Source organism: Miniopterus natalensis, chromosome 15, assembly GCF_054644295.1.
Source record: "Miniopterus natalensis isolate mMinNat1 chromosome 15, mMinNat1.hap1, whole genome shotgun sequence".
Taxonomy (NCBI): domain Eukaryota; kingdom Metazoa; phylum Chordata; class Mammalia; order Chiroptera; family Miniopteridae; genus Miniopterus; species Miniopterus natalensis.
In genome coordinates, this window is record NC_142095.1 from 14203092 (window position 1) to 14230386 (window position 27295).

General features: G+C 37.8%; 1 protein-coding gene across 1 annotated transcript in view; it reads left to right on the forward strand.

The window, feature by feature from the left end:
- Positions 1 to 27295, forward strand: part of SLC4A7 (solute carrier family 4 member 7) — an 80922-nt gene that overhangs the window by 42883 nt on the left and 10744 nt on the right. Inside the window, exons 8-20 of the mRNA XM_087824910.1 lie at positions 3511 to 3626; positions 5578 to 5735; positions 6925 to 7012; positions 7732 to 7878; positions 11486 to 11592; positions 13368 to 13542; positions 17222 to 17355; positions 18590 to 18835; positions 20269 to 20374; positions 22528 to 22689; positions 23084 to 23197; positions 25692 to 25853; positions 26039 to 26290. Of these exons, the coding sequence (XP_087681036.1) occupies positions 3511 to 3626; positions 5578 to 5735; positions 6925 to 7012; positions 7732 to 7878; positions 11486 to 11592; positions 13368 to 13542; positions 17222 to 17355; positions 18590 to 18835; positions 20269 to 20374; positions 22528 to 22689; positions 23084 to 23197; positions 25692 to 25853; positions 26039 to 26290 (1967 nt within the window). The remainder of the gene's footprint in view (positions 1 to 3510; positions 3627 to 5577; positions 5736 to 6924; positions 7013 to 7731; positions 7879 to 11485; positions 11593 to 13367; positions 13543 to 17221; positions 17356 to 18589; positions 18836 to 20268; positions 20375 to 22527; positions 22690 to 23083; positions 23198 to 25691; positions 25854 to 26038; positions 26291 to 27295) is intronic.

Consider the following 27295-nt stretch of genomic DNA (forward strand, 5'->3'; position numbering starts at 1 on the left):
TCTTAGTGGATAAAAGTTTTATAACTTATTTAAGGGTTATATATTGTGAAAATATTGGCTCTTTTTATTAATTATATATACATTGATATATATATTTATGCCCAATTCATATGAAGTATTCTTTGGTGACTGACAGTCAAGCATCGATGTGATATATACAAATACTAATTAGTGTTTTTAATCACTAGATATCATTAGACATTATAGTATTATTACACTTCTCTATAATACTGATAATATCTAACACTTCAGTGGTAGTTTATAGTTATTAAATTAGCTTATTTAATTGGTGTAAAAATTTGTTTGGTGGATACAGCCACTTTGAGAAACTCAGACCCAGAAAATTTAAATAATTTCTCCTGGATCATAAAGCTAATAAGTGGCAGCCTATGTCCTCTGACTAAAAATCTCTGTGCTCCTACCACCACATGACAAGCCTTTCAACTCTCTTCATTGTCTATTTCCAAACATGCTGATTAAATTTAATTAAAGCTCACTATGCTGTCCTGGCCGGTGTGGCTCAGTTGATTGAAGTGTCATCCCGTATACACAAAGGTCTTGTGTTCTAATCCAGGTCAGGGCACAAACCTAGGTTGCGGCTTCAGTCTCTTTCTCTCTCTCTCTTTTTCTTCCTCTCTCCAAAATCATTAAACATATTCTTTGGTGAGGATTGAAGGAAAAAAAAATAGATACAGCTCATTGTAGTTGCCAAAACATGATAATACTTTTAGAAATTAAAAAAATGGAAGTTTTGGGCTAAATAATTATAACACTAATTATGATCATAGTTATAGCCACCGTTGTTTTATAGTTTGTTCCACCACACACAGATATATGTGCTTTTCAGATAGTGCACTTCTAATTCTTCTAACACTTTGGTGAGGTTCGTGGTGTTATACCTGCTTCACAAATGCAGAAAACTAAGACTTAGAGATGTTAACATCATACCTTAAATGATCAGAGCGAGGACTTGAACTCAGATCAACCTATAACAAAATCTCTGTTCGTTTATCTCTCAGTAACACTGAATATTTCTTGTTTTACCAGCCTCTCTGTTGTTAATGATAAGGGACTACAGATTTTATTTAGGAAGGAAGTGACGTATGGGTCTCGATGGCTGGTTAGGCCATGTTGTTGAAGGATGCAAGGAGCGAGTAACTGAGAATCAAGGAACACAGGTTTTTCCTCCTCTGCAGTAAGTATGCTGCGAGGTTTACCAGCCTTTCCAAAGAAAAGAAATTAGAATGGCAGGAAGAGAGGGGATTTCTAGAGGCAAGAAAAAGCTCGCAATTACTGTTTAAGAAGACAGCTGTAGAAGGTATGTAATTAAAGCAATAGGAGCGGCTGTCTTATTCCCTGTTTAATTGCCTTTGGTGATTAAAGCACCTGGGAACTCCAGTGTCCTTGAGGTCTGATGCTGTGTTCGAGGAGGAAGTAGGTGGCCTCCGCATAATTTTGGAGCGACTAGCGTCATAGGTACTTGTGTCATGGCTCACGCTTTGTGCATACCCATTGTGAAAAAGAAAGAGGTGTTTCCAATCAGTTGTTTCTATGGAGAATAATTAAATGCGGAAGAGGTGAACTCATTTCTAGGATTTGTGCCTGTCTTCTCACGCGGCGGTGTTGAGGCGGTGCAGTGCGCCCAAGGCTTTCTAACCCGCACACCTGGCTGCTTGGCGGGGGCCGCGGCCTCTTTCCCCCGGACTGGCGGGGAGGAGGCTGGCGGCAGCCAGCACAGCAGCAGCGTCCCGTGTGAATGCCCTGTCCTGAACCATGAGCGTATAGGTCATAGAATAGATTTGCATTTTTTTGGTCACATCGCGTAATAATGACGATAGTAGTAAGGTTGTGTTTGATCGGTTAATTCTTTGTACCAGAAATCCTTATATGCAAGTATTGGACCTGGTTTTTAAAAAAAGGGTAGGTAATAACCATTACTTTTTTTTTTGTAGTAAATCAAAGATTATACCTTTTCTTTTTTTTTGTCAGATCGGCAAATACCTTTTTTGGTGTGCTGCAGAATTTTAGTAATTAGTTTGCGTGTGTGCGCCGTGAGATGAAAAAAGTTGAAAATCACTGTTCTAACTCGAGGTTTCTCAGCCTTGGCACTGCTGACATTTTGGGCCGGACCCTTTGCTGTAGGGGCTGTGCCGTCCCAGGTTAGCTAAGTGACTGCAGGTCACATCTCCCGGTTCCACATCATTTCTTCTTCCCGATCTTACTTGATCCTTACTTTCCCCCGTTTTCTCCTTACTCCACTCTTCTTTCCAAAATGTGTTTGCTGGGACTGTTCTAGGAAACTGTGCATATATATTCTTTGGTTACACTGCTCCAGAGTGAATGCTTTTTAGTAGTTACAAGGATATATGTATTGACGCTCTGTTGCACTTGCTGCAGTATTTACTGTAAGGTTTATAGGACGTAACCACAAACTGTGAGTTTCTGTGGGTCACTAGATTGCCGTGTGAGTGGTCAAGTCTGTCGTAATTCAGTCTAGTGCCTTTTCTCCTGTGATACTGAGTGTTCTGTGTTCTTGAACTAGAAGTCTTGGGTGTTTTGAAAAAGTGAAGTACACTTAATGGTAGAAATCTGTGATGTACTTTAAAATTTTTGAGATCTGAACTTATTGCAAAAGTCATAGTGGTAACAGTTGGTCACAGGTTACAGGGTGGTGTTAGGTTATTTTATTGTCGTGAAATGTTGCTGCTGTCACTTAAAATGAGTAAACTAACGCCGGGACATAAATCATTTGTAATCCAAACAAGCTAATTTTATAAGTTTGTCCAGATCTTAGAGGTTGTGTGAGTTACTTAATGTCGTGTTACTTAAAAAGTGGCAGAGATTGCTTATTTCAATACAGATCTGTTTAATTGCTCTTTGTATTTATATTATAAAAAACATCATTATTATATTATAAAGTCCGATTTTTTAGGACAGTGTCAAGAGGCAGCACATAAATGTTACCCGACAGAAATGAAAATTCTTGAGGAAACTATTATGATTGTGGAGTACTATGGTAAATTTAACCTACAACTAGTTGCTGTAACTCTTAAATTTTCCTGAGTTACACTTAGGATTTATCAGAAAATTTATATTGTTGGTGCAAGCATGCTGAGTGTAGTTAGGCATCGTTAACTCCTGTAGTTCACACGTATGTTAGATGTGTTGGAGTGTAATCTCTAAGCATTGGCAGTGGTTATCAGACTCAGGTCTTCCCTCTTCTGTGGTTCTGCACCTACTCACTGTTTTTTTATTTTTGCAAAGGCCACCATTTTTGTAAATTCCAGTTGTATTATTTTAAATGTTAAAATGTATAGCTTTGTTATTGCTTAAAATGTGATTCTAGTCTTGCTGGTTTGGTACTAACACTTGGCACTTTTTTTTTTCCTTTTTTTTTTTACCTTGCACATTTGCTTTTAATAAATCATCACTTTCAGGAGATGAGCAGAGTTAGGTTGCAAAGTGAATTTTCTCCTTACTGATTTGGAATTTGTTTATTCTTGAATACAGGTATTTTAGCCTCTCCACAGTCTGCACCTGGAAACTTGGACACTAGTAAAAGTGGAGAGATTAAAGGTAATGGAGGTGGAGGCAGCAGAGAAAATAGCACTGTTGACTTCAGCAAGGTAATTCTGTCATTAACTACGCACTCTCCTAGTCATTCTTGTCGAGAAAATCGCTAGCAGTGAACCTTTATTGACATTTATTATAATTATTATTTAATCTGGTGCTTACAAACCGGCATGTGATCGGTTAATTTAAGGTCAGAAACTGTGAGAAAGGGAACCATCTCAGAGCACTTGAATATAACTATATCTTACTAGTTTTAGATGTTCTGATGAAAGAATATGTGAATGACACAGTGCTTTCATCTGTGTACCTACCCACAGATACCATGAAACTTCAGTCCCTTTTGAATTGGAGATATTTGTTCTGGAGCTACCAGCCCTAGAAAGATTAATTCTGGGAATGATGTTACAGCAGTAGTAGTGAGTTTCTCAGCTGTAATGTGATCCCAGAATTACTGTCTTCCTGTGTTGGTACTTTCTGGAATGTCTCTGGGAAGCATATCGGCGCTTCCCCCGTGGGTGGTAGGTAAAGGCATGGATTTAAAAACAACTCGCCTGTGATTTTTTTATTTTGGTGGATGAGTATTTAAGTGAAATGGGAAAAGAAAACTTATTTTGAAAAGCAGGCAAAAAACTCCAAGTTCTAATGACAATCAAATTTAAAGAGTAGTTTGTGAGTCCTGCTTCTGCATAATTGATTCTGTGTGGCCATTTTAATTTAATGCCATTAATTTGCTACAGGGTGCTTTCAACACTTCAGTATTTTTGTATCCAATGTCAGACATTTAATTAAATGTGATTATTCCAAGTAAGATTTATTTCAGTTCAGCCTTTCATGATGCAAAACACAGATCCCCTTTCGTAGAAAAGGAATTTAAATGACGATTTGCGCTATGGAACTTTGCTGCGTCTCGTGCTCTGCAGTTACAGAAAGCCTTGCGTATGGGGCATCGGCCGTGCAAAAAGGCTGTTGTACTTTTGCGTCTGTATTGACTTGGTTATATTTTCACTGGTGCTCCTGGTATTTCAGATGAGTGAAAAGTGTTCAGGAACTAAAATGCAATTTATTCTTGGTCAGTGAGTAAATTAATAAAATTTACATTATAGATCTCCTCTAGACCTGGCAGATGCCGTTTATTTTTGTTCCTCTGTCACAGTTTTACTTTTTTTTTTTACCTGGCCTATCCTTGTGTACCCCTCCTTGTCTCCTGTTGGGCAGGAGTCTGCCTCCTGGCACTGTAGTTGTGGCACACTGGGTGTGGGACTCAAGAGGCCCGCTGTAAGTGCTGCTTTTATTTTTAATAGATAGCCCTGCAAGTGGTTGTTTAGTGACTTGTGTGAAACTGCTTATAAATCATGAAGCTCCCATGCTTTGACACTACTTTTGTAACCTTCCCTTTGTAATTATACACAGACAACCAAATTTGATTACATGGCACTACTGTGTATTTGTACCGGTTATGGCTATTTATTTTCATTTTAAATAAAAATAAAAACAGATTTTTTTTCTACTTTGTGAAAATACTGGGGAAATGCCCAGAATTCTTTAACTTATAAAAAAGACAAAGGAACTAATTCATTTCTAAGATTAAGCAATAGATTATCATGAAATGAATATTTTTTAGCACTGTGTATAATTTCACGAGCCATTGTTAGTTTGTGAACTATACTTTTGTCCTTACTAGCTTTTAATGAATAGTGATGTATTCATTGAAAATTTTTTCTAGTTTCTATGTTTGATAATTTAGATTTCTGAAATAATAAAGATTACGACAGTTAAAACATTGGGAGTATTGTTTCATAGACGTATTTTGCTTGCTTTTTTTGTATTTGTCTACTCCATCCTTTGCATTTGTGAGAATTTTGGCATTTATGCATTCTTTAAATCGCCAGTTTTGATTAGCAAATACTAGTCTTAAAAGCATCTTTTCTTTCCTGTTTCCGTCTAAAAATAGTCTTATAAATACCATTCAATTTTTATTTTAAATTATTATTTATTTGTCAATAGGTTGATATGAATTTCATGAGGAAAATTCCTTCAGGAGCCGAGGCATCCAATGTCCTGGTGGGAGAAGTAGACTTTCTGGAAAGACCTATAATCGCGTTTGTGAGATTGGCTCCTGCTGTTCTCCTCTCGGGGCTGACTGAGGTCCCTGTTCCCACCAGGTAAAGAGTTAGTTCCAATGAATGTCCTCTCAGCATGTCCAAAATCTGTCTTTCTCCTCCTGAAGGGACATGTTCCTTTATGTAGTAAAAGATCATTTTAATTATTAATATTGCCATTGTACCAAAGGATTTGACTATTAGGGGATAAATGATCTCTTTTTTAGTTTATAAATTTTTTAAAATTGACTTTAGAGAGAGGAAGGGGAAGAGAGATGGGGGAGGAGAGGGAGGGAGAGAAACATCGATGTGAGAGAGAAACACCAGCTTTCTGCACGTGCCCCGGCAGGATCGAACCCAAAACCTGGGTATGTGCCCTGGTCGGGAATGGAACCCACAACCTTTTAGTGCACGGGAGGACACTGCAACTAAACTGAGCCACACTGGCCGGGGAAGAATTATTTGCAACTTGACTGCAATGTGCACGCCTATTTTCAATACACTTTATCAAGGTGCTTCAATGGTGTAGCATTAAGATAAATGAGGAAAATAATTCCATTGATTCATATTTACAGTCTCATAAAGCAGGAAGATGAATACTTCCAACTTGGATAAGTGTAAACACTAATATTTTACTGTCCTGTTAGTTAAGGACATAATTAAGTCGTAAGTCCATCACTTTTTATTTAGTCACTCCAAATAAAAACAATCAGATAATGTGCGGTTTGATGGTAAATTTGGAGTTGTAGATAAAAATTCTTTTTCCTTCCAAAGCAATCATTCCCTTATTCACCTTATCGGGGTCTTTATCCAGATTCTGTTTTGAGGGATTGTGGATTTTTGTGTGTGTACTCTTGAGCTATTTTATTAGGCAAACCTTTTACATATTTCAATGGAACTGGTATTCAACAAGGTACACTTTTTGTCAAACAGACCAGAGAACATTGTTTACTCGAATTCTAAGGACGTAGAGGTGGGGAGTTCTCACGGAAAACCCTAGATCACAGTTGCCGCCCGACCCTGGGGAAGACGGGAAGCACTGGCAGCGGGGCGTTAGCTGAACGCCTCTGAGCCCGTGGTCCGCTGTGGTCCGGGTGGAGTTGCCCGGCCTTTTCCGTGGCTGGTGCGGGAGGGTGGTAAAGTGAGCCAAGTGTTTTGGCGTTTATGCTTCAGTTATTTTTTTTAACGATTGCTGAGGTTCATGTGTGCATGTCGTTTATGTTTAAGTCTTTGTCTTTTAACGTTTCCTTAGGTTTTTGTTCCTGTTGCTGGGCCCGGCAGGCAAGGCGCCACAGTACCATGAAATTGGGAGATCCATAGCCACTCTCATGACGGATGAGGTAACTCAGCACCTTGGAACATACAATACGCATTAAATGATAGCCCTCTCTCCTTTTCCAGCGAAGCTTAAAAAATTGTCCTCGCTGTTTCTATTATTTTATCTCACGTTCACTCTGTTTTTTTAAATTGAATTTATTGGGGTGACATTGATTAATAAAATGACACAGGTTTCAGGCGTATCCCGTATTCACGCTCCAACTATTTTGCCTGTTTCGGGCATCAAGACGTTTCTTTCAGGATCAGTGGATAGTTTTTGGTGTTTTCTTTGTTTTCTACCCCGCACTTGAGATCAGTGATCACCTTCTAATTATGTATATAATTAAAATTGTTTGTCTATTTGTGATTATTGGCTTAGGATAAATGACATTAAAATACCATGGAAGTAGAAAGATGTGCTGCAGTATTTTGTTCAGCAATGAATTACTGAGTATTTTCCATGTAAAAATTTCTCTTTTTCAAGATTGTTTTGTCTTAACACATCACTGTTTCCTTTTGTTTGCTTGTTACTGTTAATTCATCTGACAATACTAATTGTGGGTTACTTTTTATGGCTGTTACCCAGGGTGGGGCAGAGACCTGCTTGGGATAAGAGGTTAGGTAATTATCTTTACTGTAGACTTAACTTACTACGGTATCTGAAGTGGATTTACGAGGCATAGAATTTTCTGTCAACTTTAACATTCTTTAACTCAGTCCTGCTGTTTTTTTTCCCCTTTAGATTTTTCACGATGTGGCTTATAAAGCAAAAGACAGAAATGACCTCTTATCTGGAATTGATGAATTTTTAGATCAAGTAACTGTCCTACCTCCAGGAGAGTGGGATCCTTCTATACGCATAGAGCCACCAAAAAGTGTTCCTTCTCAGGTAAGAATGCACTCAGTTCTTTGAGTTGTATTTAAAACATTTTTTGGAATAGTTTATGCATTTAAGAAAATGCAACACTCAGAGAAGCTGTTACCCCAGTGTGTCCCCGTTACGCTCTTACCCCCATACCCACCTTCTGTGGGCCACCGTTTTGTTGCTGGTTTTTTGTTTGCCCCCCCTAGTCTTTATTCAGTACAAAGAAATAAGAACATGAAGTTTTCTTTCCTCTTCTTTCGATACCAGAGGTTAACATACTATACATGTACTGTTTTGCACCTTGCATTTTTTAACGTAACTATATTTCGGAGATCTGATCATACGAAATCCTAGAAACATTTTTTATTCCTTTCTCGCAGTTGTGCTGCATTCCATTTATTGGACATACCTTAAGTGCATCCTATTCCTGGGATCAGGTGGTTTTCTGTCCTTGGCCGTTACAAACCACATCATGGTATTCAGACGCGAGACTGGTCTTGTGCAGATAGAGCTGTAGGATAAATTCCCAGAAATAGGATCGCTGGCTCACATGGGAATTTATAATTTTAGCAGATAATTAGCAGAATGACTTCTTATCGGTGAACTGTTTTGGACCCCCCCCCCCAGTGATGTGTGAAAGTGCCCATGTCCCTACAGCCTCATCAACACAGGATGCTGTCAGACTATTTGTTAGTCTGATAGATATCTTTATCTTATTTTATCGGGTGTTCTAATGCGATTTTACTTCGTACTTTTGTGGTTAGTGGGGTTGAATATCTCTGATTATATTTTTGTTCATCGCCTCCACCTTTTTATTAAACATTTAAATTGTCCATTGATCCCTTGGTATATTATGTGGAGTATGCATCCAACTTTATCTTTTTTCTAAATTGCTGTCTGGTTGTTCCAATTTATTAAAAAGTTGATAAATTACTCCCATTGATTGGTAATGTTGCCTTTTTCATTTACTAAATTTCCATTTGCATTCAGGTCTTTTTGTGGAGTTTCTTTACCATTGGTGTGTCTACTTATGGGTCAGTTCCACACTTGAATTTTTGAGGCTTTTTGTTGGTATATTTTAACATCTGGAAGATCTAGGTTTGTTCTTGACTCGTGTTACTCTTGTTTTTTTAAATTTCTTGGGCTATATTTGCATGTTTATTTTTTTATGTAAGCTTTAAAATCAGCTTCCTATTTACAGAAATAAACCTAAATTTTAAAATAATTGTGATGGCAGTTACATTTCTAAATGAACTGAGAGAAAATTGACATCTTTATAACACTGAACCTGTTCAAGAACATGGTATATCTTTCCCTAGTTGGTTTCCTATTTCAAGTCAGTTTTTGTGTCCTTAAGGAATGTTACAAAGTTCTCCTTATCTACACTTTTCAAGCTTCTTGGTGAGTGTATTCATTAGTATTTTATCTTTATTGTTTCTATTGTAAATGAGCTCTCTGTTCTATTATATTGTGTGTTACTTTTATGTCTGTGAAGGCTATTTGTTACTGTATGTTTCTTATATTATTGTATATTTTTCTTGCTCCCCTTCTTAATTCATCTATTGTACGTAGATTTTTCAATCATCTGCAGTATTTTAATCCCTCTTTTTAACAACTCTGATATTTTTCTGTTGTCTAATTGTTTTGACTAAAATCTCTAATAGTGTTAAGTAGTAATTCGCTTGATAATGGACTTTTCTTAATTAGTTTCTAAGTGTAGTCAGTGTCCCTACTGTTCCTCTCAATAAGTTACTGATGTTGGGAACAAAAATACACATTTTATCATGTTCGGAAAGTACCCTAATTTCTATTTCATTGAAAATTTTAATGTAAGTGGATGTTGAATTTTGTCAAAGGGCTTTTTAGCATCTGTGGAGATGATTGTATGCATTTTATTTATCAACTAGTATGGGAAATCATATTAATAGGTTTTTAAATCTGGAAACACTCTTGCATTGTTGGAAATAAACTGAGCTTGGGCTCTAATGTGTTGGCCATCTACATCTAGTACTTTAAGTTGTTTGCATCTCTTACGTAGATTGGTCTGTAGACTTTTGTGCAGTGTTTATGTTTTGGTACAATCATTACATTTGTTTTGTAAAAACACATTTTAAGTTTTCCTTTTTCTGTGTTCTTAAAACTTTAAATTGCTTGGGATAATTTGGTTCTAAAAGTTGGAAGAGTTCCTTTGTAAAACTTTTGAGCTTGAATCTTTTGTTTTATGGGAGGCTTGAACAACTTGCCTGTTCTCTGGAAACTGGCTTGTGTGCGCTTTCTGTTGTTTTCTGGGTTCAGTTTTAGTAAATCATAGGAACAGTTTCCCTCTTTCCTGGTGTCAGTTTGGGGAAATTAGGTTATCCTTGTATGTTACCCATTTCATCAAGGTTTTAGATTTAGTTGTACAGTATAGTCCCTGCGTGTTTATATATGTATATCTTTCATGTATGTATAAAGTTTCCCTCAGTTTTTGAAGTTGCCTTGTCATATTTTTGTTGTGATTAGTTAACGGTTTATCATATTTCTCAAATAGAGCAGCTTTAAAAAACTGTTTTAAAAGTTTTTTTTAAAAAAGTATTTTATTTTCTAACCCAATTTCTGCTTTTTAGCTGTTTTTCTTTTATTTCTTTCACTTTCCTTCAGGACACACACACACACACACACACACACACACACACGTATATATTTTAACGTTTTCTGAGTTAGGCACTTAATTCATTTTTTTATTTTTTGTTTTTTCTTCATATAGTTATGTTTGTCTTCTAGGAATTCCATAATTTAGTTTTCTTTCTTCTTTGAGCTGAGATATAATTTAGTTTTTATTTTGCTATTTTCAAATGGCAATCTTATGATTATAGATAAGCCTTTATACTCTGTGAATACTGAACATGTAAACCAGGTGGTGTAAGTTGGTAGATCCTTTGAACCTGAGGACCTCCTGGGGTGACCCCCCTCCTCTCCTTCCCTCTCCCCTGCTTCTCCAGTCTCCTCTTCTTCCTTTTTTCTCTCTTGATCTTTTAGGCCCAGGTCACAAAAACCCACTCCTTTCTCTTCATGTGTCCGGGACAAGATTCTTTATCCTGAGAATAGTACTATTGAATTTGTAATAAAATTTAATGGGATATTGATTTTTTATATTTTTTTTTGGTGAAAATGAGTTTAATAAGCTCTCATGAAAAGCTCTCATGTTACTTATATCTTAAGGGAAGTATTTTAGTAAAAGAAAAATTGCATTTACCTTTTTCTTAATGTAAAGTGCATTTCCCGTAGTTAACATGAGCTGTATTTAAAAAATTCCAGTTGGAGCGATGCTTTATTGGATATTTATGTTCCTGTCACCGAACAGTCACTTGAAACGGTGTATGTGAATGTGTTTCATAGTATGTTTGATATTAGAATATAAAATGGGCCGAGCCAAGTGTGAACTTAAAAATATTAATAGACAAATATTAGCCTCTCTCCTAAAGTAGAGCTTATTTAGAGTAGAGGTTGATGTTAGGAAGCATCTTTTTTCTAGGAGCTCTAGTTAGATACATAACAAGTAAGAGCTCTCATGCTCCCTCTAATTGAAGATGCCATCTCACCTTTCTTAAGGTAAAATTCTGAAAGTGTGTTTTTTTTGTGTGAAATGCAGGAAAAGAGAAAGATTCCTGTATTTCCCAATGGATCTGCCCCCAGCTCGGGTGAGACTCACAAAGAGGCTGCTCACCATGCGGGGCCTGAGCTCCAGCGGACTGGACGGTGGGTACCGATACGGATACCGTGTGGGTATCTTTAGAGACTAGGGGTTGATTTGATGAAAAAGGGATACAAATTTTTTTTCTTGGCAAATATTTGAACGTAATCTTATACAGTATTTTTTTCATTATTTTTTTTAAAAAATGTGCCTTATTATATAGGTATGTGACGTTAAGGAAAATTAATATGCATTTAAAAATAAGTTTACTAGCGTATACTTGGGCTCTATATACCACACTTTAATCTAAAATGGAAGTATTATGCACCCTATGCTAAGACTGTGTGCTAAGAAGGTTAATTTACATTAATTTACAAGAAGATTTTTTAAGAAAGTGTGGAGTCCTATTATAATTCTCCTTATGAATTTAGAGATTTATGGGAGCAGAGAGGAATGAAAACCAGTGTTTTTGGTGTGTTCATAGACTTAAAACTCTTAAAAGGGCATTATATCATAAGATAATGTGAAGTTAGACAAGTATTAATTAAAGCATGGTATTGATCCCTGGAAACGTAGTTAAAAATTGTTGGAATTCATTTTTGGAATGAAGAATAGAAATATGGCCAGGTGTAAACATTGTCTTAAAATATTTTGTAGAAGTAGAGAAATGTTATGGTATTTTTTATTAAGAAAAGCATGTGGGTGTTGGTATCTTTTTGTCCACTGGTGGTCTCTGGAAGTAAATATTGAATCTTGAATATTTGTTTAAACAACCAGGATGTCTTACACAGATACACCATTAGGCATAGTAATGACACACCTAAATGATATTATATAGAAGGAAAGTAACAGCTGGTGTACTAAATGTAAACTTTAGAGACGCTTGAACTCACAATTTTTTTGGAGTGTTTTCTACAGTAGGGGTTTGAACGATTATGTATTTTTGAGTCACAAAACCTTTTTGGATTATTGATTTGTCACAAATATTTATTGAGTACCTACTATGTCCCAGGCAGTGTTCTAGACAGTGGAGATAATGGCACTGAACAAGAAAAAGTCTCTGCCCCTCCCAGAGCTTGTATTTCAGTGGAATGCTTTCAAGGTAGCTGTATCTAAAAGTCTGATTAAAATACAGCATTGAAATCACACAGCTTTGATGTGCAAATACAGGTTTCTGAATTTACTAATTAAAAATTCTTAATAGTATGCACACTAGTTTTACTGCATATAAAGTAAATTACAGACACTGAAGTACTTTTTAGGTTTTTTCCCCTGGACCAGAGATATTTATGCGATTAAAGTGCTAATTTAAAGAGTAATTAAAATTATTTAACTTACTACTGGGTGGGTCTAAGCACAGCATACTCTGTTTATATTAAAGGGTGTATTGGGGGCTTATGATTTATATTATAATTGCCTTCCTGGCACTTCTGACATTTGCCTTTAAGATTCATAATGTAGATAATAATTAATAGAATTGCTTATGCATATTTCCATAAATGAGTTGTTAGGTTTTATTTTTATTGTACATTTTCTTGCACAGTTGTGCCTGAAATTGCATTTACTCATATAAAATCATTTGCCTGCAGTCTTTTCAGTATGTAGCCCATAAAATACAGATGTTTATGTCTCTCTAACTTAATGAGATTGACCTTTCCTCTACCAGTGGGTTAGATTAAATGAGTGTGTCTTCTGTAATTTATACCATGATTTAAATAGGATATTAATTTTGGTTAACAAAACCCTAGACACCAGCAGTTTTGTGTAGCCCATAGTTTTAGTTTGCAATAGCTAGAATCCTCTAGTGTACAGTTTGACGAGTTTCATCTCACCTATTTAGGCTTTTTGGTGGTTTGATACTTGACATCAAAAGGAAAGCACCTTTTTTCTTGAGTGACTTCAAGGATGCATTAAGTCTGCAGTGCCTGGCCTCGATTCTTTTCCTATACTGTGCCTGTATGTCTCCTGTAATCACTTTTGGAGGGCTGCTTGGAGAAGCTACAGAAGGCAGAATAGTGAGTACAAAGATTGGTAGCGGCCAGGCTCTTAGCTCTTCGGAGGCAAGTGTCTGTGTGCATCTGTCCCGCTAGTCCACTCGGAGAGTCGCCGCAGCAGATTAACCTGCCCCAAAGCGGGCTTCCCCCAGGGGCAGTTGCTATGGACAGCATGGGGAAGCCATGTGAACAGGCGAAGATGCACAGTTGAGGTAAAAAAAAATAATAATAACAAAAAATTAAAAATTAAAAAAAATTCAGAAGACAAAAAGAAGAAAAGCCCCCGTTCCTCCCGGCTTGCTGGATGGATGGCTGCATAAGTGGAGTAAAGGGCCCGTGGTGTCTGTGTGGGGGAGCGGGGCCCGGTGGGGGGAGGCCTCTTGGCTGGTCGCGGGCGGGCGGGGGCGGAGGACCGATCCCTGGGGCTCCCGCATCCCCGGAGGCGCTGCGGGACTAGGCCGGGCCGCGGGAGTCATGCTAAGTCGCCAGGCCCGGGCCGCAGTGTCTGGGACCAGGGCACCGAACTGCGGACGAATCACGGAGTTCCGAGGCGGTGCTTCCTTTAATTTTGCTGGTAACCAGATTGGTGTGAAAATAGTCAAAACTTCTTACTGGAAAGTATAACTCAGCACTTCATCCATAATTTGACATGACTGTAATGAAAGTTTTTATGTTTTTGTTCTAGACTGAAATGAAAGTTTTTCTATGTTTTTTCTTTCTCGTTTTTCTTGGTAATATTGTGTTATAGGGGCTGTGGGAGGCATAACTGAATAGTGCTTTGTAAAATCCTGAAGACAGTTTCTTGTTTATATACATGTTTGATGGCGTTTAAATGAGATGATTTGTAATTCTTAAGCATATTTCATTTAACTGTATTTACTCTTGGGAGAACATTTATTTTATTTATTTATTTGTTACAAATAAAAGGTTAAAAAATAGCCAAAGCTTACATAGGGATAATTATTCAATTAAAGCATTTCATGAGCTGAACCAGGAGAGAAACCTGGTAACTGAAATTTCCTCTCAGCTCAGTTTGTTTTCGATTATTTAGAGTCTTTTTTTACCTTGCTCTGTAATCACTGTATTGAAGGTATATTTTTTTGTAAGTTGCTTCATGTGCTGGCACGAGTTGTACATGTAAGTCCGCGGGTGCCCGTGGAATTGTGTCTCACCTGTTGCCGTCTCGGAAGTGCTGCCTTGCTCTTGGACTGTGACTGTCGCTCGCTGCCGCCCATCTCATCCTGCCACCTAATGCCACGCGCGTGTGGTCGTGCCTTAGGCACCGAGGAATGTAGGCAGGTGTGGCCCGAGCAGGCGCCTTCGGTCCTCAAGGCCCCTAACCCCTAACGGGAGGAAAGGGAGACCGGACCGCGTAACACAGTTAGCGTGCTCGGGGCGCCGGGCCAGGCACCGGGGGGGGGGGGGGGGGGGGGGGGGGTGAAGGGGAGCTGTAGGCGCTGAAGGAATGGAAATAGAGAGCCGAGTGTGTGATGCAGGAAGATGGCCCGGGGGGGTGGGTGTGTGCAGATGCTTTTTTGGAACTTCAGGTCTAAATGGAGACCTTGGAGGTGGAGTTGCAGAGTTCCTAGTGGAGAGGAAGAGCTGAGCGTGGCAGGAATGGTTCGCACACACACACTTGGAACAGAATAGGAGAGGTCAACCCGGGGGGTAACTTAGAGGGGGAGAGGAGAGGGGAGGAGTGGGCAGTTCCTCACTCGCCTTTATGGGGTGGGGTGGGGTGAGGGCCGGGAGACACAGGCACAGTCAGAGCCCTCAAAAGGAGAATCAGGACGAAGTAATTTTGCAGAAACCAAGCTGGAGGCTTTTGAGGAGGAAAGACGAGCGAGCAGGGAGTGTTGGGTGCCGTGCAGAGCAGAGGTTTACGGGGAAGAGAAGGGCAGGGCTTTGGATGGATAGAAGGGAAACTTCTGAATGTGGGGTGGGGGCGGCAGGTAGTGGGCTGTGATTTCTTTAGAGAAAGACCTGGGTTAGTTTGGGCATGAACATAGAGACAGTTGAAAAATTAGAAAGATAATAGATGGGTAAAAGGATCTAGTAAATGTGGCAGTAGGGGCTGGGATCGGTGAAAGGAAGGTCTTCATGGGGCCGTTCCTGCTTTTTCAATATGATGGTGGGGAGGGAAACCATAATTTTGTGCCTGTCTGCCTCCGTTAGCATTTCTTTATTCGCCATCTCTTTGCTTTTCATCTCAATGTTTTGCTTTCTGTTTCTAGATACCATTTCATACGTAAATAGGCATATTCTGTTTTAACTAAGGATTTTATAATGGCTTAGCAGTGTCTTTTAGGACCACTGCATCTATGGGCGAGAAAAATGTATCTCATACAATTAGCAAATACATCGTTAATATGGACACTTTTAAATTTTGCCAAAAGTCAAGTTTGTATGTGAGTTTGATCCTATTTTTCTAGTAATAGTTAAATAATGCTTGCACTGCATACTATTATTTTGTGATTTTGATCTTGGAAGATGCTGGGTATTGCCGATGATGAGAACTCCCGTTTATTGAGGGCGTTCTGTATGCCAGATGCTAGGCTTGCTGGGTGTTTCACAAACACTGCCTCATGAGGTTCTCCTGGCTACCATCACCCCCATTTAAAAATGAGAGAGCTTGGGCTCAAAAAGTTTTAGGTGTGTCCATGGCTTAACCCCTGGTAGGGACCAGTCTTACACTTCAGATCTGGTTCTCAAGCCCTGCTCTGTGCTGCCTCCCAGTTCCTGGGCTATTGTTTCCCACCAGCTTCTCCCTGTCTTTATTTCCCAGCGATGGGCTTTTCCTTCCTTGATAGTGCGCTCCGCTTGACCTTGATCTTTGTGAGTGGTAAACTCCTTCTCTTTCTGATCCCACCCCTCTGTCTGGTGGCTTAGCCTGCCTCCCCTAATCTAAAAACCTAAAGTTAGAATGTAGTGGGGGGGGGGCATAAAATTGGCTACTAGTTTTGATTTAAAATTTCTCTTGAGTCTTTTCATTCTCTCATTTTGTCTTCTGTTACCAAACACTAAAAATAATAAGATACTTCCTCATTTATGATTGCTGTCAGTATTATAAAGAGATTTTTTCATCTATTTTATTTGTGTTAAGCGTTTCATTTTTGATATCTGTTGGTTAAGCCTATCAGATTAATTTCTTTAAAATGTGTGGAATGTTGCTCTTTAGAAATCAGTTTGAGAACAGTAGGATCATATGTTTATTTCTTATCTGTTTGAAGGAGTCTTTTTTCTCTAACAGGATGATATTGAGTATTTAATATGTTTTCCATTTTTAAAATGAACTATTTCAGACATACAAAAATATTCAAAATAATACGTATATCTTTGTACTCACCACAGGCTGAAGAAATAAAACATCCGTAGATAGCACTGAAGCCTCTATGTCTATCTCCCATTTATTTCTCCCACCTTACCTTTCACAGTATTGAGTTTTGAACGAATGTTGATTGCAAAAGGTCACTTTTAATAGGCAAAAATAAAGCAATTTTTTGTATGTATTTAAGAATGTATTTTTAATTTTTCTGTATTTAAAATTTAAATTTGAGACTCAAAGCTGTGTTTGCTTTTACATTTTTAACTATTTGATTTGTATTTTTTTATTTCCCAGATGTCTGTTACATGTGTTACTGTAGGCTAGAGATGTGTTTATGATGTATTGCTTTTATTCGTTTCTTTTTTCCTTGAACAGAGTGCAATAGAGTCTCTTTTCGGAGCATCGTTAACTGGGATTGCCTATTCGTTGTTTGCTGGGCAACCTCTTACAATATTGGGGAGTACAGGCCCAGTTTTAGTGTTTGAAAAAATTTTATTTAAATTCTGCAGGTACGTAATAGTTATCTACTTGTCCCATGTGTTTATATATGTGTATAATTATATGTTATATATATATTTTAACTTTAGGTAAAAGTATGTTATATGTTTAATAGCTGGAAAAGATCCGATCTCTCTCTCTCTATATATATATTTTTAATATTTTTGTGTTACTGTGTGGTCAGCCCTCTTCTGGCCTCTGACATCGTCTCTGCCCCAGTCACCTTGAATAGAAAATTGATGGATTTGAGTACTGATAAGCAAATCACTTAAGGGGTTATTTGTGTTGGCAAATTTCAACTCAGTAAGAAAGAGTTAGTCTGAATTGTTTATCAGGTGGTGTATTGGCCTCATAAGAGCAGTTTGGGAAGGTGGGTCCTGAGGGCTTAAGCAGACTATCCATTGGGTCTGTTCCACAGAAGGAACTGGTGCAGTCAGAGGGAGATGCCAGTTTCCATTGGCAGAGTTGCTGAGAGTGTGGGAACCAGTGCAGGGTATGGTAGTTAGTAGACTTGGAATTCGATATGGCCAGTACTGTTCCTTTTGTGAGATGAATGCAACTGAATATTTTAGCCTGGAGCAACCTGATACTATTAAATATTTGCTTCCTCTGAGTCTTCTTCCTGAGTCTTTTCTTCGCTGAATAAGCTGATTCTAATCCTGATCTGGCACACTCACTGTATAAACTGTTTAATAGAGAATGCAATCACCTGCGGTGTTTTAGACACTGCGGTAGTAATTTCTCAATGAAATGGAATTAAAAACTGAAGTTGCTTTCTCTAGAGAATACTGGTGGTAGAGGAGAGGGTGGTGGTGACAGGAGTGGCGGTGGGGCAGTGGTGTGATGACCATGTTGACACTAGAGCGTCGGGTCTTCTGAGGGAGTCACATTAACTTATTCTATAGACTGCTTCTCTGTTATTTATCCCTCACAGCTGATTTCGGAAGTGAGGTCTTTGTTTTTGAAATGCTTATTGCCTACGCCTAACAGATTTTTCACTGTAAATCTTTTATGCAAGTAAACTATAACCATAAAGTCTGTTAATAAGAAGCTAGTCTTTATCTGAAGCAGAAAAACACATAGAGCTTCCTTCAGTTATTGTTCTGTTTTTCTGTAACTTACTGTCTCTTTAGGAATCTTATGTTGTTACACTGTTCTTACTGCTTGTTATGAAGATTTTAAGTATAAATACTACTCCATAATCGTGCATACGTTGACCGTGCTTGTGTCTTTCTTTTTGAACAGAGATTATCAGCTCTCCTATTTGTCCTTAAGAACCAGCATTGGCCTGTGGACTTCCTTCTTGTGCATCGCGTTGGTCGCCACCGATGCGAGCAGCCTCGTGTGTTACATTACTCGGTTCACGGAGGAGGCCTTCGCGGCCCTCATCTGCATCATATTCATTTACGAGGCTCTGGAGAAGCTCTTTCATTTGGGAGAAATATACGAGTTCAACATGCACAACCGTCTAGACGAGCTGACCAGCTACTCGTAAGTGCTTCTGTGTTCCCTCTGATACTGAAATGTATCTTTTTTGGCAGACATGCCTGGGCCTAAGAATGGATTTTTTTTTACACGATGTGACGCTCACCCTGTATCGAGCTGAAATGGCCCAGCTGGCCTTGTGAAGGTTGGCTTGTTGGTTACCGATGAGATGTTACCAGACTCAGTCGTTTTTATTCTATAAATGTGATTCTGCATTTGGTTGACTTACTGGAAGAATGTGGTTACCAACGAACAAGAACACAACTTCCCTCCTCCTGCCCACCTGAGGCCCAAATCCCTGTACTCGCGCGTCCCCCTGTCCTCCCGCCTGCCCTTGCCAGCCTTGCCCATTCTCAACTTTGATGGAGAGTAGGGAGGGCTGTGAAGATTCCTTTAGGACATGGGCCGGTTTGAAAATATTAGTGACACTTGGATGCTGAATCTACTTTGTGCTATCTTCTTTGCTCTTCAACTGTTTTAATTTTTTTTAGTGTTATTTTTTGTCTTCTTTCTTTTGCTTTTCCTTTGACCTTTACAGAGCATGGCTTTCCTACTAGTGCCAGCCAGTTGGGGCGATGCTTCCTTCTGGTTAACCGAGGCATTACATGTGTTCAGCTAGCGTTCTCTGAGCACTTGCTGTGAATGTTGCATAATTCACACCATAGTGTTCCTTAATTGTTCCTGAGTATGAAGAGACTGAGGCTCTTGGGGATTAAAACCCGCCTTGGGTCAAACAGCTAGTAAGCAATGGAGCCTGGATTGAGTCCAAAGTCCAGCCCCTTGCCTCTTCTCAAACAGCAGTGAATTTAGTTGGGATTGCTCCTATTTTCAGTTTTTAAATCCACATTAGGGATTTCTTTGCTTGTGTGTGTGTTTTCTAGCATGTGTTTTTTTAGGTGGGTGAATTAGTTCTGGATATGAACTGAAACTCTGATCTCCTAATGACTTTCTGAGTCTTGTCCTGATGAAAAACTATGTTGTTATTTCTTTAAGAATGAATCTTACGATCAATAAAGGATGAGTAGGTAGGGCTTGTCAGAGTACAAGGAGTTCCTGGGAGGATAACTTTTGTTGGGAATCTGTGCATGTTGCATGTGCAGATGGGGAGGCGGCAGTAGATGAGATTTAGTGGAGCGTAATCTTGCTAAACCTGGTAGTATCGTCTCAGATTTTTTAAAAAATTAGTACCCCTCCCAAAGAGATAGGTCTAGCTAGTTTCATCAAGTACACATCTCACTGCTATTTGTATTAGTTATGTTTTATTTATATAAGCCCAATCTCATTCTATTCTGTTTCTGATGTTTTCACTTTCCTAGTTCATTCTTTACAACATGGAAAAAATTAAGGAGTTAAAAGCTAACACTTTGTGTGATTGATTTAATAACATGTAAACATGAAATACAGGATCCTAAATATTTTACCATATTCTAATTTCTCAGATGTGTCTGTAGTGAACCTCCTAACCCCAGCAACGAAACTCTAAATGTGTGGGCGGAAAAGAATATAACAGCACAGGATATTTCCTGGGGAAACCTCACTGTTTCTGTGAGTATATGATACAATAAAGTATTTTGCAACTATTAACCTAGTTCTATAGCTTTTTCTGAGTAGACCTACATTTTCTCCTTGATTGATGGATATAGTATGTTTTCAAAATACAGTAATAGTGTTATGTTGACATAGTAGGGGTTACCACATTTTTATGTATCATGCACTAAAAAGTGTAGGCTGGACAAAATGGAGCTGGTACAGGAGAAAGAGATGGAATATATTTGACTTCCAAGATATAATTATTAAAAAGATGGGAATATATATATATATATATATATTATATATATATTTCTAATTCCACTTATATTTATAAATTCAAAGGAAGTATACATTAGGTCTAGGGTTGCACATACTAGAGTTGACAGTTACAACATCCCATATCCACTTCTTCTGCCTTCTGCTTATTGGTTCATCTGCTCTGTGAACAGCTTATTTAGAGACCACGAATGCTCTGCTAATGTCCTGAATGTCCAGCTGAACCTTGTTTGACTTGCAGAGGCCAGTCTGACTTAAGCGCTAAGGGAAGAGAAAGGAAAAAGGGCCAGAACCATAGAACGAGCACCTCCTGTCCTGAACACTGTTACGTATTCTTGTATTCTGTTGGGAAATGTTGTCCTACCCCTGGAATATTCATTTTGACATGTCCCAGGTTGGGGTTTAGGAAAAAGATGTACAGTGATACTAGCAGTATCAGTGAAAACCAAGATGCCCTGAGTCTCTCTGGTGTTTTTTATATCATGTAAACAATTGTTAGGTCAGTTTTGTCTCACTGAAGGTGACAGTGCTTAACTATGTAATTGGAAAGCTATCAATCTGGAAATTTATCCCATTGATCATTTAAGTCTGTGCTGTCCAATATAGCAGTCATTAGCCACATGTGCCTATTTAAATTTAAATTAAATTAAACTAATTAAAAGTTCAGTTTCTCAGTTGCACCAGCCACGTATCAAGTGCTCAGTCACCTCACGTAACTACTGGCTGCTGTATTGGCCAGGCGGATACGTGATATTTCCACCATCATAGGAAATCCTGTTGGACAGTGCTGATTTAAAGCATTATATATCAGTAATGAGCTTAGATTGATGCTTTGCTATTTCATATTAAAAAGTCACTTGGTTATGAAAGAGGTAGAGTTAATAGAGGTGCTTGAATGAAAGTGATTTGTTAAAAAAAAAAACTTGTTTTATGATGAGTAGGATGTCTTGAGAGTGTAGGTATAGGTCTTTGCAGTGTGCTTTTTTTGACATCCAAAAGGGCTATGTTCGATGTTTTTGGACTTATAGCTTTTATTTTCATGATCTACATTGTAAATTTGTAGATTTACTAATCTCAGCACATAAAATTTGAGAGTAATGCATCTTTTGGTAAACCTGAGTTGGAGCTGTGTGAAATGAGTCTCAGTAAAATACAAGTAAGGGGAAGAGCCCTTCAGTAGCATGTCTTTGTTAATCACTGGTTGCCTTTCTGTTATGTTTACCTCCAAAGGGAAGATCAAGTCAATAGATTTTTATAATTGTATTATATTATGCTGTATTATTAATTATGCTATTGATTTTTGTTAGTGGAAATATTTTCATAGTCACCTTACTGCTCATAGTCCCATGCTTTAATCCCACATTCTTGAGTCAAGTCAGAAAAGCCAACGGCAGTTTTTATTACTGCTTTGAATTTAGTACTTAACAGGTATTTATTATTCAGCATCATAAAAAGGTATAGTAGTAATTTTCTCTCTCTGTTGCTTTTGTTATTAAGGAACTTGTTGAGAAGTAAAGATAGTAAAATTTGAACCAGCAAGAATGCAGACAAAACTTTTGGGAATTAACACTCAGTCTAAGCCTTTTCACTAAAGGAAATACGGAGTTGAAAGAAAGGAGTTAGGATTTAACTTGGCAAAATGCTATGTTTCAGTTCAGTGATTTAAGATCCGCATATTTTTCAAACTATAACATCTCTGAACTCAGGATGTGTCTTAACAGTTGATTGGTGTGTTCAGGTTGAGTTGGGAGTGTGTTTTCTTTCTAAATGATACATAAAACAGTGGTGTGTCTTAAAATCAGTAGCATCTTAGAGTCGGTGAAATTTGTTAGTACTTTATTGGTGACCTGAGAATCCTCCTTCAATCCCTCCTTTTCTGTTTTTTTTCCCAGGATTGTAAAATCTTTCACGGTGTATTTGTAGGATCGGCTTGTGGTCTTCATGGGCCTTATATTCCAGATGTGCTCTTTTGGTGTGTTATCTTATTTTTCACAACATTTTTTTTGTCTTCATTCCTCAAGCAGTTTAAGACCAAGCGCTATTTTCCTACCAAGGTAATTGGGGTGTAATTTTGGAGTTTTGGTAATAGTCACATTTTTTGTTTTCATTCCCTTGGCTTATTTTAAAACAGTAATGTATTATTTGGGGTTAATACTTTATGTCAAATAGTTATAAAGAAATTATCCATAGTGAAAAATGTATATTACAATATGTATATTACAGTATGTAAAATAACAGTATCTTGAGAGATGGTAGGTTAGTTGTGAAATGTGTTTTCTATCTTTTAGAAAAATTATTAGATCTAAATGTATTTCACTGACACATTGCCGCTAACTAAAAGCCTCATTCACACTTTCTAGTGGCATATTTAAATCTCAACCATATGAATTATTTAGAAAGGATGCATAGTATATGTGTGTTTATATTAACATAATCCCTTTAACATAGGTGCGATCGACAATCAGTGACTTTGCTATATTTCTCACAATAGTAATAATGGTCGCAATTGACTACCTTGTAGGAGTTCCATCTCCTAAACTTCACGTTCCTGAAAAATTCGAGGTAAGGATTAAAACGCTTGGCTATTTGTTACTTGGGCGCATACCAGACTACTTCCAAGTGAGACTCCGCTTCCTGGGCAGTTATTTTTAAACTGTGCATAGCCTCTCTGAAGAGCTGATGCTTTGAAAGGAAATATTTTATGTATTTCCCACATATATGAAAAGAATGACAAGATGCAAAGCTACAAGGGAACCTATTTAGGAAATAAGAAGTTTTCAAAGCTAGGCCAGTCCTGGAGCAGGAATGAAAATACCCATGGTGGAGACTTGGGAGACATGTAAAGCGTTTGACCCTGTTCTGATAGCTGGAGTTCATGATGTGCTTTCCAGGCAAAAGAAACATTCTTTATTCCTTTCTAAAGAAGTAAATCAAACTTGGATTTATGAGTAGCAAGGACATCCGAGTTAAATTTCTAGAAGGATAGTGTGTCTGACAGGAGAGAATCAAATATCCTTCCACAGGAAAAAGGATACTTAATCTGATCATCCACACCCTTTGTTTTCATTAGCAAACCGTAGTTCTTTTGTGTACAATACACCATATGCACAATATAGCATCTAGTAATATTTCCCTAAGTTAGAGGGCAGCTTTTGAATAATTTCTGGAATTTATTTTTAGATGCAAGTATTTGTGCCACTGCTTTTATTTGCAGTTGGCAGATTAGATGACTTCTTTTAGAAACAGAAGGTTTAAAGGTGACTAGATATAAGGAATATAATGAAGATAATTTTAGTCTTGTTTTATCTTTCACTGAGATAAAAAGAAACAACATTATTTTTAAAACCAGTGATCTCCAAAGTAGAGTGTGTGGTTAGAAAATGATCCACCAAAATTATTTAGAAGGTCTATTTATATCTCTGTCTAAAAATAAGAAAAAAAAACCCTTATAGCTTTTACTACATGGGTTTTACTCTATGGATAACCATTAGTAACCTAACAGGTGAATGGGTATAGAGCCATTGGATATACGTGCTCACTTTTATTTATAAAAAACGTTTAATATTTTTGCTGCTAAGACTGCATAATAGATAAAGTTTGGAGACCTTTGTTTAAAAGCATAGATTTTGAGCCACTAAAGATTGTAGGCCATGAAGAGATGACTATATGAAAGTCATTCTATTTTTACCAAGTCTTACAAATAAATAAAACTATAAATATTGGTTCAAAAATACTGATTTAGTTTCCTGTAGGCATGGCCCCATTTCCTGATTTTGGTTCCTAAATGTATCCTTGTTATACATTTATTGATCTAGCTTTCAAGTAGCAGACTGATTTCCAGGGGCATAAAATACACTTGGGGAAACAAATTAAGGAACACTTAAGAATGTATGCATGATATAGGCAAAATGTTTCTATATATGTGCAGTATTGAATATGAAGCACTTTAATATATAGCAGTGTGGGAACATTGGAATACCTGAATTAGAAAATATTAAATTTCCCTTTCATATTGACAAATGTTTTCACAATGAAAAGACAGGCTTAAATGTTAAGTCTAGGTAATGAAAACATGTTTAGATTTTAATATGGCCAATATCCTTCAAGAATATTAAACTTTCCTACGATCTTTTAAATTTTTTTTCAGTTATAAAACAATTTTATGTTACAGCATTGAAATTATTAGCATCTGATAAAGTGCCAGATTTTTGTCAGTAGATGCTTTGGGAAAAATAGTGTCCTGAGGCCCAATTCTTAGTATTGACTGTGCCAGGATCACTAGTCCGCAGAATCTCTAAAGCGGTTTAGTTTAGGAGTTCATCTAGTAGGTAGACTGATTTTACACTTGATGAAATAGGTAGGAACATGTCAGAAAGACACTCTGCTTCACTTACCTGTTCCTGCATAGCAAATCTCCCACAAACACAATACATGTAAATAACAACCGTTTATTTGTTCGTAAATCTGTGGTATTGGGACTAGGCTCAGCTGGGGAGTGGTCTGGTCCCTTGTTTGTGATATTTCATATGCCCACAGTAACCTGTTGCCTTGATGAGGGGCAGTGTGACCTTGTTCAGTTCCTGGGACTTCAGGTGGCTGCAACGGCTGGGTAGTTGCCTCCTGTCCCCCTCTCACTACATCGTGTCACATCCCCAAGAAAGCTCCAGGTGCACTCAAGAGCCTAATCTCAGGGTTCCAAGAGGGTTAGAAAAGAAGCTGTAAAGGTCCTTTCAGACCCAGACTCGGGAACCACACAGCGCCGCGTTGGCCTCACTCTGTTGGTTGAAATAAACCATAATGTGATCCCAGATTCAGAGGGAGGAACAGACTCACCTCTGCGTGGAGACAGTAGCTCGATCACGAGGACACGGACCTGCATCCAGGGGTGGGAAGAATCCTTGTGGCTGTCTTTGCAAATAATTGACAGTACATACCAAGATTTAATCCGTTCTTTCTGACCCCTTGGCATTTCTTGCAGTAGACAGTCTGTGCTGTGGGAATTTTGTGCAGGAGAAGGAGGAAACTTTCTTTCTTTCTTTGTAATTTTTTTTAACAGCCTACTGATCCAAATAGGGGCTGGATCATAAGCCCATTGGGAGACAATCCTTGGTGGACCTTATTAATAGCCGCTGTCCCGGCTCTGCTTTGCACCATTCTTATCTTTATGGATCAACAAATTACAGCTGTAATCATAAACAGAAAGGAGCACAAATTAAAGGTAACTTTAAAATGTTGTCTCAGGTATTACAATTTCTTCAAGACTTTGGGGTGTTCTCAACATGACTAGAACATTAAAAGATGTAAAATGAAAATGAATTTCTTCTCTCTTAATAAGTAGGATAGAATTTTAACCTAAAAGAACACTTTAGACTTATAAGTATCCATGTTCATTTTGCTTTTCAGAAAGGAGCTGGCTATCACCTCGACTTGTTCGTGGTCGGTGTGATGTTGGGAGTTTGCTCTGTCATGGGACTTCCATGGTTTGTGGCTGCAACAGTGTTGTCCATAAGTCATGTCAACAGCTTGAAACTTGAATCCGAATGTTCTGCTCCAGGGGAACAACCCAAGTTTTTGGGAATTCGGGAACAGCGGGTCACAGGACTAATGATTTTTATTCTAATGGGCCTGTCTGTGTTTATGACTTCAGTACTAAAGGTAAAATCCCTTTATTGCAATGTTTTAAAATCTTTATTGTAACATTTATACCCAGTAGTATGAAGATGAAATATTAAAATATCTAAAATTAGTTTTATTTTCTAGACTTTATTTGGAAAATAATATTTTGGTATGGTGTTTACTATAGTAGGCATTTCAGTATTAGATATATCCATTTAAAAAATAATATTGAAAGGATAGTATTAAAGACTATAGAGTTATGGAAGGAATTAATCCACGACTTAGTTATGATCGAAAAGATGATGATAGAGAATTTTAAAAGCATAATTCAAAAAATAAATATTGAGAAATGGACGAAACTGAGTTACTTGACAAAATATAAAACAGTATTGCTATTAAATTAATGCATTTTTCCTAATAACCTAAATGAAAGAAAAGTAGTAGCACTTAGTAGAAAAACATGAGCAGTTAATATTTTAAGTGAAGCATGTAAGAAATTTTACTTTAACATCGTTTAGTAGATGTGCTTTTTGCTATACACATCCTGTTGAATCTTGTGATTAAAAAATAACAATAACCATAGCAAACGTAGCTAAGTGGCTAATCTGAAGCTTCCTATTTATCCTGGAAGAGCTCAACTCCACTCTTTCCCTTGGTGCTTAAGTAGTTTTTGTTGTAAACAAAATTACTAAGTAAAGAGTTGTGTACCACTTACAAATTAGGGTTCAAGCTTGGAGTATGTGTGTGTGTGTGTATGTTATATAGTAACTTAAAAATTATAGCTAAATACTAGGATTCTTTGACCTCTTTTCGTGGACTTCCTAGCAGCCAATTAACTCCCCAAATGTTTGCTGAGTGCTTGCTGTCCCGTTGAGCACTGGGGGGACAGTAACAGGCCAGCGGCAGTTTCCGCGTAGCCCTGAGTGTCGGGTGGACTGCGGGGCACGGGGCAGAACTATGTCGTCTAGGAGGATGCCGTGCCCTGCTGCCGAAGGTCGCCCTTTACATTTTTAAAGTTTTAAATGTTATAAGTATTACCTGTGT